Genomic DNA, 12,334 nt, shown 5'->3' with positions numbered 1-12,334 from the left:
AAAGTTTAATTTCCAAGCAGGGACCTTGAAGCATGATTTATGAACATCACGCTGTTTGCCTTTGTCACGTTGTGGATGTGGAGGGGGAGCGCTGGCCCCTCTCCAGCCGGGACCACCCAGCAAGAGGAGCGCGGCTACCGGCACCAAACAGCCCCTAATCTGGATGCTCACCCCAAACCCCAGCCCCAGCAGCCCCCAGCAGCCTGCCCTGTGCCACCCTGCTGGGGAAAACAGCCAGGACAGCAATAACAACAATCCCCCCCCCCAAAAAAATAATATCCGGACAGACGGGCTGGCTGGGACGCGAGAATTGCACAAACAAATCCCCACCCCATCACGGAGAGAGTGTGTGTGTGTGTGTGTGTGTGTGTGTGTGTGCACGGAGGATAGGGAGTGTGAGGAGGGGGGAGAGAGGGAATGAGACAGACAGAGGGGAGGGAAGAAGGGAGGAGGGAGTCCAAGCTCTGAGAAACATCACTCCATCTCTCTCACTCCACAGGAGCTGAGCAAGGAGCAGGACGATGTTTGACAACACGCAGTACCCCTACAACTGCTTCAATTATGACGGGGATGATTATCCTACCTGTAGTTCTGACGAAGAGAAAAAATTCACCAGACCAGCGTACAGGTAAGAGGAAGTTTTTCCAAGTCCCCCTGTCTGTGTGAGGTTTCTGAGCTCTGGGCTGGTGGGATCACAGGGGCCAGCTGTGTGAGATGGGTCTGGCACTGCAGTGGGCAGGTTTCCCCCCTTTCTCTGTGTGAAGTGTTCATGATTTGTTTCCTCCCAAGAGGGGTCACAGCAACTCTGGCATGCCCTTAAGCTCCCAGATCTCAGACAGAACCAACCTCCAGGACCCCTGGGAGAAGGGAATTAAATTTTTCAGTGTGCCAAGGGGTGAATTGGATAAAGAAAATGCCGGTGTGGTGGGAAGGAGCACAGTGTAGGTGTTCATAGGGACACTTAAGGTCCTTTCCACAAGCAGAGTCTCCTGTGACAGGGACTCTGAGCCTGCTCTGCCTCACTGCAGCCTTCCTGCTCAGGGAAACTTTTCAGAGGGAGTTGGAGAGGTGTGTGATCCTGTCCTCTGCACTGAGTGCCTGGCACTGACCCTGCTGTGTCACCTGGGGCTCATGGAGCACAGGCAGTGACCACACTCAGCACTTCTCCCTAGGACACCTTAATTCAGGGCACAGATCCACCAGGGGAATTTTGGAAGCAGGATAGAAGTACACATGTACCCATGTGGTCCTAAAAACTGAGTCTGTGAGTAGGGCGATGGTGTAACAGCAAGTTTTCCTTTTTCCAGCTACATTGCCTTAATTGCAATGGCCATCCAGCAAAGTCCTTCAAATAAAGTCACCCTCTCTGGCATTTATGACTTTATAATGAAGAAATTTCCTTACTACAGATCAAATCAAAGAGCCTGGCAGAACTCCATCCGACATAACTTATCGCTTAACAGTTGTTTTGTGAAGGTAAGATCAGTTACTGTGTATTTACATACACACCGTGCATGGCTAAAAAAATATAGGCAGCAATAATCTCATCACGAGGAAAGAAGGGAAACAAACAGCTGAGCTGCAAATCACTTAAAATCTCTCTGAGTTGTCAATTAGAGAGATAAGGACTATATCCTTGTCTGATGTATGCTAATAGATAACAAATTGAAGAGGATGGGGCTTACATCTTACTCATATAATGACAGAGAATAGGCTTAAAAGTCTTGTCATATGTGTTTACACCATTCTTAAATGTAAATGAATGCAGATGCTAAACAGCAGCATCTGTAACACATACAAACACTGAACTGCCTTTAAATAAATACAGGTTCCCAGAACAGAAGGGAATGAGAAGGGGAAAGGAAACTATTGGAGCTTTGCAGCAGGATGCGAATCCATGCTGGATCTCTTTGAAAATGGGAATTACAGGAGAAGACGGAGGAGGAGGAACGTGAAAAGGGAGCACAAGGAGCAGAGACCGAGCAGAGTGAAAAGTCCTTCATCCCCCAGTATCTCTTCTGTGGACTCTGCTTTGAACAACATTTCCTCTTCTGAAAGCAAACATGAAAGAATTGAACCGGGCCCAAAACTTGTGGAGCCTTGTGGGTTTGCTCCAAACAGCGTGACCAGCAGGCAGAGCCTGAGCAATTCCTCCTTAGCAAAATCGGATTCTGAAATCAAATTCAGCATCGATTACATCCTTTCAGCCCCCGACCCTTTGCCTGTCCTGAGATCTCAGTACAACATGCAAGAAAACAAATATCACCTCCTGGAGGCCCCGCATATTAACCTCCAGTTCTGGACAATGTGATGTTATTTATTGGTGTAACAAAGTCTGAGTCTCAGTGTGTTCAGCAGCCTCATGTCACTGAAAATCAGCCGCCTGCCTCCTCCTTTTCCTCCCAAGCAGCGCTCAGAAAGGGTTACAGACTCACCACACCAGCTGATGCCCTGTCTGTACCCAAGGAACTTTGCTAAGATTAAAGCATAAATAGCTGTTACCAATATTGGTTTTCACCATGCTGAAATTGATGAAATTCTAGCTTTATTTTATATAAACTGTCTTGGACATCATTTAGCACCACAAAGAATTTCCTTTCTCAAGCAGAATCCGACAGAGAAGAGACTCGCTTATCATCCACTGCTTTATTAAAGACAAAGTGAATTTGATCCCACTTTCAGTGGTGGAAATTAGGATTAACTCCACTGGAGTATATAGGTCAGAACTTAAGCTGATCTAAACCAGTGTAATTCTGTCTACTTACACTGGCTGGGAATGTAGGGGGGCAAGGGGGTGGAAATTTGTTTCTTAAAAGGAATTATAGACATTCACCCTGTCTTCCCTGATTTCTTTCTTTCAACATCTTATTTCAAACTGTTTTGCAGCTTTAATTCATTGTTCATTAGGAAATGTAGTTGTTGATAAGTATTTCAAGTATATTTTTGTTTATATTCGGGGCAGAATTGTTTAAATCGTTGAAGTGAAGTTTTATTCAAAATAATTCTGAGACCTAATTGCAAAGATGCTGAGCCCTGGTATACTTTGATGAGTAATGTGACAGTCAAAGAGTCTCTTAATGCCTTGGTTAAAAAAAAACCCATCACTTTTTCCCTTGTACTATCAGAAATCTTCCTGAGATGCTGCAGAAAAGTCCTTAACCCTATTTCATTTAACAAGTGTGAAGGGAAACCTGGCACTGCAAAAAAGCTCTGTCGAGTGTCAAGCAAAGCTAAAATTCCACCTACCTGCTCTGAGACAAGTTGTATTTTCCCATTAAACAGATTTTTTATTGATCCTTCTTGCAAGCAATTACCAAAGTGGTGCTTGATATGATTTCAGCTAAACTGGTGAGATTTATAATTTCCAGATATCAATGTTAGCTCATGAGCTCTATTTCTGAGAAAGCCACTTCATTATCATTTACATGCAGTGGGATATTTTGGAACAAACCTGATGGACAATGATGAACTGTAATGAGCTTTTAAGAAGTTGCTTTTATACAACTTCTTCACAATGAATTGCTTCCCAGAACATAAACAGTGTTAGCAAAGGCTCCACAAAATCCTGGCTTTCACTTGGCTATTACAGTCTTCACCTACTGCAGATAAAAAAAAGACAAGAATTCTGATGGTTTTAAGCAATTAAATGCTGAGATAAAATTATCTTTGCAATAGGAACTAAAGGTAAATGAAGGTATATGAGATAAGATTCAGCATAGAGGTATGCTCAGGCATGACTTGAATTTTTATGCAGAAGCTTTGACATTTCACTAAGTTATTTTACATTGTGTCTAATATATACTGTACATTTATACTATATATTCTTATATATTGTTATTGAGAAAGGGAGCAATATCACTGCACTTATATGTTGTAAAAATGCATGATGTATGTTGTCATGATGCTGAAACTCCTGCCATATACTTAAAATTTACCATCAGTGCTATTTCACACTGATTGGTAATAAATGCCCATTTTTTGGAAAACTATAAAACTTGTTCTCTTCAAGTGTTTCTACAGCATGCAAAACTCTTTGCTTCTCCTTCAGAAAAGGGAAAATGGAAAATCATGTCAATTGCATCACTGCATGTCTTCCAAACTTCGGAGGGATGATTTCTTGAGACCAAATTCTGCCTTCAAATGGGAGCTTTTAATTCTCTGTGAAGCAACAGTTATTCTAGGGGAAAATCTGAAAGCAAAATTTGACTCTTTGGACCTGATTGATCTGCTGTTTACATTGATATCAGAAAAAGAAGAAGACCTCTGTGGGGGGACTGCACAGATGGATTCTCATTTGAAGAGGGACGAGAATTTGCTCTTTTATTGTTTATAATATATTTATAATAAATAGGTGTGGGAAGAGCATGTCCTCACTTAGTGCTTCAGTGTTTGCATGCACCCATGGTGGGTGGGTACCTGTGCACCTCTGGGATCCTGCCTACAGATAAATATTCCTGTTTTATACACAGATCTTTTTTTCCTGATTGTTTTAAACATGGCAATGCTGCTGTTGGGCTGATAGTTATGGTGCACACCTGCGGTATATTTGAAATACATATTTTCCGCTGTGAAACATGCAAAAAATGACTGTTGCTATGTGTTCTTGGTTGGTGCTGTTAACAAGAGATAATTCAGTGACAGCAAAAGTTCCTCCTCAGCAACACCTGGGTAAGGTGAACATTGTGGAGAAGCAGTTTATGGCTACTAATCAATGTAGAATTAATGCATTAGGAAAGGCAGAAATTCACCCAAGTGGACTTACAGCAGAGATTCAAAGCCATTTTCTGTAAGATGAATTAATATTCACAAATAGCCATGTCCTTTGCTCACAGTAAAGGGCCTGCTAGGAGAGACTGTCATAATTCAGTTTCCCTAACATATAATCAAAGAAATTTGTGTACAAATAGGTGTTAACATTTGTTTTGCAAAGGATATCAATCATATTTCAAAAAATGAAGGGACATATTTCAATTTACCCAGTATATTATATTCTGACGACTCCAGAAAGGTTTCCAGCAGTTAAAGTGAATGGCATTTAATATAGAACAACATAACAGGGGTGAGGGCTAGATGTGACCTTATTCAAATGTCGTAGCCATTACAAAGCCATTCCCAATGTAATTATAATTAAATACTTTATGCCTTTCTTGCAAATCCTCTGATCGATCATTGATATTAACATTAATATTGTATTACCCCCGAGCAAATATCTCCCACACAAGTGTTATGGATCACCAGGTTTCCATTAACAAACTTGTGAGCTATTGCCGTGTGCCGGCCGTGGATAAATTTACGTAAATTACTTTTTCTCAGGGAAGAGGGGGAAAAAGTCTGGGTTTCTTTCTTCTCCGAATCCAGAGCTATTTCTTCAGCTGCATCACAGCCTGACAGCCACCTGCATAAAGAAAAATATATAAAATCTCACAGGGACATCTCTCTTTGCCCTGTGTGGAAGCAGGTGGATATTCTCCCGTTTGGCATTGGCGTTCAAAGCTGAGCTGAGCTTTGAAGGCGTTGGGCTCAATTCCTCATCTCATGGCACTTTCCTGAGTGCAGAGAGAGCCCCAGGATGAGCTGTGGGTGTCCTTAGCCCTTGGAAGGGCTGAGCCTGTGCCAAGGCTGGGGTGAGGCAGAGGAGGGTGTGGGACAGCAGCTCCTGCTGGGCTGGGGGCACAGGGAGGGGAACGAGCCTTTGGAGCTCTCCCTTCAGCATCATAAACACCTCTGCCACAAGGAGAGGCATTTCCCTCCCCGCAAAGCAAAGATGAAAGGTTCCTTTCTGGGCAGAGGCAAGGCTTGGCCTCACTATGGGAGGGTTGCTTGTTTTTCCTTCTAAAGGAAGGCTTCCCATGACAAAACAAGGATGTTGATGGAGCCACGCCAGGTTATTATGCAGAGATTTCACTTCTACTGATTTAATTTCTTAGGCTTTTGCCATTGGTGTCACAGAAGTGGTTTTTTGCATGGCAAAATGATCATCAGCCTCAGAATGAGGTTCAAAGCACTTGGGCAAGGATGCAAGGATGCATCTTTCCTCCCCCAGTAAAGAGAGGCCAGACAACACCCAAGGCAGGCCAGCAGCTGACCTCACTTACAGGGACCTCTTCCTCAGCAGAACCCCCTGCACATTATGAGAGCATTAATGCAGACTAGGAAAACTGAAAACAAACCTTTTCTTGGTCAGTGAAGCCAAGTTCCCCTATTTTTCTGCCAATCAGAAAGAACTTATTAGTCTCTTTTAGCTGAGACCTATTAACTTCTCATTTAAAGAGAAGCTGTGCTCAAAGAGCATTTGAAGGTCAACCCACCCTGGAGATCTGGCTCTCCCCATTCCTTTGCTTTGTTGTGCTCCATGCCATGGCCTGAATTGCCACTGTGCTCCTCAGCCACCCAGCAGGTTGGTTTCTCCCTCAAAACCAAACCCTGATTTCTGCAGTTTTCTGGCCACAGAGGATTTCTCTTTTGGCTACCACTTGCCTGTTCAGGTCCAAATCTTGTGAGTCCTTCCCATTTTCTAGCAACAGAGAGGATGCAAGGAGAGGGGAAGGGGTTTGGAGGGAAGAGCCTCGGGGGAAAACTTTGGTACACATCTTCCAGTAGTACAGAGCTGATATCTTTGATATCTCAAGGGCTCCTGAGGTTGTGTGCCAAGTCTGTGCTGTGAATTGAAGGCAGCCATAGCCAAAGTCCAGCTGCACTCAAGCTCAGGGAAGAAGAGGGAACCTCCAGCACACACCCCTGAGCACACAGAGACCTGAACCTTCATCCCTGGCAGCATAACACAAATCCCTGTCTGTGATCAGCCCTTCAGATCCCAAAGTCAAGACATGGAAATCCTGTGCTGCTCATCCAGCTGGCCTCTCCCCTCTCTGTCTCTTCTGGGCCATGTTCTCCTCCCTTCTGTGAGAGTGTAAATCCCTGCAACTCTGTTAACTTTGGTGTAATTACCTCTGGAATTGAAGCAGCCCATGTGAATCCAACCTTTGCATATTATACCCAACATCTCCCGTCTCACAGTCTGCAAAACTCTGCCCCTCCTCTCCTAGACAGAATTCTCAAAGCAACAAATGGTCCTAACTTCTTTATTTTGCTTTAGCATGAGCTTCTAATTGCTTTCACCAGAACGTGGGTGCCATCTGCACTGCTCTGCACAAAGAACCTTGTCTCTGTCTCTGTGGCACTGGCAATGTCTTTCTTATTGCATTTAGGGTCATTAAATTAAAGAACAGGGTAGGTCTAAGTCCTATGGAACTTCCACTGGAGTCCTTTTTACCCGGAGAGCAAACATAAAATAACAAAGTGAGTTGTGCTCCCTCCCACCCTTGCTACAGTGGTTGGAGGCAAATCCAACTGTGAGAATTTTGCCTGAGAAAGAACTGCCGGATTTCTCCCACTGTGAAATCCAGCTGTTAATTCAAACAGAAGGGATGGACCTGACCAGATAGGCCAACTGGCTGGTTTCCATCCTAAAGTCCATTGTGTTCCACAAGTTCCTAAATTTATGGTCATGAAGGTCTTCCAAGCCCTGTAATGAAGTATGGCATGCAATGTTTTTGTTATGGAATGTGGGCTGCAAAGGAAAAAAGAAGGTTTGAATTTATCTCTCAAATGAAGATCCTGGAATCTCTCAGGATAAACAAGCTAAATTAGGAATGAAAATACACCATGTTTCTCACCATAACTATGGAACTGAAAATAGCACTTGCAGAGCACTGACAGAGGAAGAAAACTAGAAGTTGCAGTAAGCCCAAACCAAACTTCTTTTTGTTGTGTTTTTCTGTGTGTTCACTGCCCTTTGTAGCAGCAAATGAACCCCGCTATGCCAGCAACAGGAGCCCCCTTTCATCTTTTGGGAGTGGTTCTTCTGACAGAGAATTTTGGAAAAAACCTTTGCCCTGCAAAACTGAGCTGCTGGTCTCCATCATCAGCATTTACACTGGGCACACACCACCTTGTGTTGCTCTGAGCAGGTTGAAAATAAGGTACAGAAATGCTCTTTGATTTGTGTGGTGCAGCTCAGTGCAGGTCTCAGTGCTCCAGCTCCACAAAGTTCTGCACAGAAGCTGCTCCCTCTTTATTTGAGACATGGTAAAGAATTAATGGGCTTGAAAGTTTGTTCAGTTTCCATGCTGGTATCAGTGGTTCTAAACAATAAACCAACCAAAACCAAACGAGGCTTCCTGAAATGTGCACAGTAAAGAACTCTGCTCTGTCCCACAGCCATTAAACCCTTTTGTCAGCGCTGCAGTGGCCCCAGCAGCCCCACTCTGGATCCAAGTGCCCCCCAAAGCTGCACTTTCCACAGCTGCTGATGGTGAAACACTGTCATGTTCTCCTTGAGCAGGGAAATACATTAGGATAAAACCAGCTTCCCCCTTGGGCCCAAAGGCTCTGCTGACCATTAGCCATCTGTCCCAAGCAAGATCTGCTCTAGCTGAAAATGCTTTTGGAGGATTCATGGCACAGATATTTAACCCTGTGACAAAACTGCTCCCCATCTTCCCCAGTTTGCTGGAGGCATTGCACTCTGCTGGTGCTGGCTGCCATCCCCTCCTTCCAGCACAGCCTCCCTGAGACTGCACAAAAGAAGCAGCACTCCCCATAAAAGTGGATGTGGAAAATAACAGGTGCAATGAGCTGTGTTTCATGATTAATCTGTCTCAGGCTTTTCCGAGGCTGAGAGCTGTATGAGCAATTATCAAACCCTGGGAGGCACTTCAGCACTAATCAGCCCATAACATTTTTCTGCATTGGAGCATCTGGGACTGGCTACATGGCTGGAATTCTGACTCTCATGAAATGAATGAGAGTTTTGCCACTGGGTTCAAGGGATCAAAACTTCATCTTCTATTACCAGGGCCAGAGATTAATCAGATTAAAGGCCATGTGGACTGCAGAGAAAATTAAATACCTTCTAGCAGTTACTTGGTGTCTTCTCAAGACAAAATAGCTGCTTGCTTCCACAGGTTTCTTTGGCTCTGTCCTTCAGACAGACAAAATACTTCCTGAACTCAATGGGAAATGCGGCCAAATAGGGAAAAAGTTCCCCTAAGCCCAAGGGCTGAGCACAGCAGAACCAGATGTTGGCATCTGGGGTGAGATTCCTGGTGCAAAGATGTTTGTGTGCTCTTTGAGAGCATCTCTGTTCTGGGGCTGGTGTGCACACTCAAGTAAACAAGTCACACTAGCTAATATCCAGACTCAGGATCTCAAATTTTCTTTCAACAGGAAACTGTCCCAGGGTCTGCTACAGTTTGGCAAAGGCATGCCAGTGCATTACTTTCCATTTTGTGTTGCTGTTGTTGAAATTACAGGAAAATAAATATTTTGGAGATGATACATTGTGTATCCCTAATAAATACCAAGGGTATTTAATATAAACTATGGACACATGGTTTGCTTTGTTGTTCTAAGTAACTGTTTCCTTTTAGCCAAATGAAAAGCCAGTTGTGCTGCAGATTATAAATTAGCAGCTCTCATATGGTTTTGTGCAATTGTTTCTTGGAGAGCTTTAGGCTACTTCAGACAAAAATTTCAAATAAAATGTGAATTCATTGAACTGTAACTTGTGGTATTAGTTTTATAATAAACAAAGGTAGGTCACATAATCATGTCAGGAAAAACAACATTTTAAAATTCAAGCAGCAACCTTTTAATCCATTTCAGGTTCTGATCCTGAAATCGAGAAGAAGCTTGGCTCTTTCTGCTTCCCAGTGCATGAAACCAAGACAAGCCTGTCCTGGGAGGAGAGCAGACAGCCAGGTTAGCTGGGCTGGGAGAGGAGCACACAGATTGCTCATCAGCCAGGGAAGAAATGGCCCAAAAGCAACAGCAGCAGTTCCCACACCAGGCCAGGAGAGGAGGAGAGGTCCTGCTCCCACTGCTGGGGCAGCTGGGGAACAGCTGGAATTCAGAAATCCAGCCAACCAGGCTGGCTGCAGGGGAAGGCAAGGAGCCCCCAGGGGCAGCAGAATGAGGGGGACCTGCCTGACTTCCAACCTCAGCCACACAAAGCACTGATGCCAAAATATCTGTCCTCTGACCTTGGCGTGGCTGAGGTGAAGCTGCTCTCTAGAAATGTCCCACTTATCTTTAATGAAACCTCATTTTTGAGGTGGCAAACACATATTTTCCACAGGCATCCTGTATGGTTTTATAAAGATACCATCTGTACCATATGAGACCTGCATCTCCAGGACCATCTCTTGTCTCACCTGAATTATCCCCCAGCAGGGGATGGATGGGACAAGCCCCATGAATTGCTCCTGGGCAATCTCAGCTCCCAGCACTTTGTTCTGTCCCTTGTCCCTTCCATCAGGTGACAGCAAAGGGAATACAGGGCTGCTGGGGGTGATGTGAAGGAGCAGAACACCCCCAGTGCTGGGACACACACCAGGTACCACCAGAAGCTCCATCAGCACTCTCTGGCAGAGGAGGTTCTGTAACAAATCCCTCTCACCTGAAACACTCCTTCTTTGACAGGTGTTTATCTGAGAGGAGCCTCCGTTTTTTCTTAGCGGATATTTTCCAAAATAAAAATGAATAATCATGTCAACTCTCTGCTACAGCATCATAAAGCTGTAGCCTGTTACTTAACAGGGAGGAAAATTAATATACCTGAATATATATCAATTTTATTTTTTTTTACCTCTAAGCCTGCCTGAGTTTGAGCCATTTATACCATGACAACAACATAAACTGAATTTGGAGAGGGAAGACAATACTGGAGCTGAAAATTCAACTGAATTTTTTTCCCTGTCAGGAATATTCCTACTAAAACAAGTCAGTTTGTTGTGTCCTGGCTCTACAGCCACAGCACATATGAAATTGATATCTCTGTCTTAATTCAGGGTTGCAATTACTGGAGCTGAAGTCTAAATTTTTCCAACCACCAAACTCCTGAGCTAAATGACTGTACAGCTACTGAAATTGATTATCAGGCTTCCTGTTTCCTCACTTGTGACCCAGTAATATTGACATAAGCTACAAGGAAATTGCAATCAGCACTACTAGTAGCAATAGCTGGAGGCAATTGCAAAAGAAGTATTGCTGGTGGTGGCACACAGGCTCCTATATTAGATTAGCCATACTCTGATTATAATGCACTTACTTCAGATAGCAGGAAATTCCATTTTTCGGTTTTTAAGTTACAGCAAAGAAAACATTTCTGTTTGCTTCTGTATTTCATCCGTTTCTGTAGGATAGCTTAAGTAGAAAACCTTCTGGCCTCAGAGATCCAGTCTGTTTTGTCTCCCACATGGGCGATGCCTTGGAAAAAAAATCACTTTATGTCTGTGTGTCTCCTCCAGGCAGCAGACAGGGCCCACCTTTGCAAAGAATTTTGTTAGAAACTTGCTGTATCAGCACGCTGATGTTATGGACTTTCCACTTGTCTCCACATGCTGCCACCTTCCCTGTCTCCAGTTTTGGACAGGGCTGACTGGTACCTGAATGTGCAGGAGCTAACAGCACTCTGATTCCCTGGGACTCCAGGAGCAGGATTTTAAGGAATGCACAAAAGTATAAAGAGAACTGGGATCAGCTTGCAAGGCTTGGAAATGTTGCTTTTAAGAAATAATCTTCTTTTTCCTGGTTTTTAAGCTCATATTTAAGAGCAAACCCACGTCCCCAGCTAAATGAAAGAAACTTTCTATCACATATTAACTCACACTGCCACCCATTCCAGCAAAAATTGTGCTGTTGCAGCAAGTAGAAACATTTTACAGCTGTTTCTTTCGACAAAATGCCCACAAAAACCCCTTCTACTGGCAGTAAAAATGGGCAGACAACACCTGTGATTTCAATAGGAGCCCCTGTCACTGGCAACAATGATATGGCAGAGAGTTATTGAACCACTCTCTTCACAGGATCTCCATAACGCCAGGATTTATATTCAAATATAAGGAATTCATGCAGAAACTTCAAATAATTTTGCCACACTGAACACTCTTCGATGCAAAATGTGGAGAACCCAGCTTGGCTCTTGTGATGTGTCACAGGCGTCTTCTCATGAAAAATCCTTTCCTTAGGATTTTTCGTCTTGAGAAGCTGAGAGGCCTCAGGAACAAAATGTAAACAATGGTTATCTGCTGCTGTGGAATGCAACAGGTGGATCTGTGATTGGTCTCATAGAGTCGTTTCTAGTTAATCACAGTCAGCTGGCTTGCACTCTCTATCCAAGACAGAAGCTTTTGTTGTCATTCTTTCTGATTCTATTCTTAGCTCAGCTAGCTTTCTGATGAAACCTTTTCTTCTATTTTTTTAGTATAGTTTTAATGTAATATATATCATAACATAACAAATCAAGCCTTCTGAAACATGGAGTCAGATGCTC

At 43.7% G+C, this 12,334-nt stretch overlaps 1 protein-coding gene across 1 annotated transcript; it reads left to right on the top strand.

Moving 5' to 3' along the window:
* The first annotated feature begins 510 nt into the window (after positions 1-510).
* FOXL3 (forkhead box L3) lies at positions 511-2,442 on the top strand. Its single transcript, XM_059484734.1, has 3 exons — positions 511-628; positions 1,308-1,476; positions 1,829-2,442. The coding sequence occupies exons 1-3, from the start codon at positions 522-524 to the stop codon at positions 2,309-2,311; spliced, it is 759 nt and encodes a 252-aa protein (XP_059340717.1). The 5' UTR covers positions 511-521; the 3' UTR covers positions 2,312-2,442.
* Positions 2,443-12,334: the final 9,892 nt, after the last annotated feature.

Source organism: Ammospiza nelsoni, chromosome 17, assembly GCF_027579445.1.
Source record: "Ammospiza nelsoni isolate bAmmNel1 chromosome 17, bAmmNel1.pri, whole genome shotgun sequence".
Lineage (NCBI taxonomy): Eukaryota > Metazoa > Chordata > Aves > Passeriformes > Passerellidae > Ammospiza > Ammospiza nelsoni.
Note: the sequence above shows the minus strand (reverse complement) of the source record. Positions and strands in the feature narration are given on the sequence as shown.

Coding starts and splice junctions, on each gene's coding strand:
- FOXL3 (XM_059484734.1), top strand. CDS start 522: ATGTTTGACAACACGCAGTACCCCTACAACTGCTTCAATTATGACGGG. Junction 629..1,307: donor TTCACCAGACCAGCGTACAG/GTAAGAGGAAGT, acceptor TCCTTTTTCCAG/CTACATTGCCTTAATTGCAA. Junction 1,477..1,828: donor TTAACAGTTGTTTTGTGAAG/GTAAGATCAGTT, acceptor AAATAAATACAG/GTTCCCAGAACAGAAGGGAA.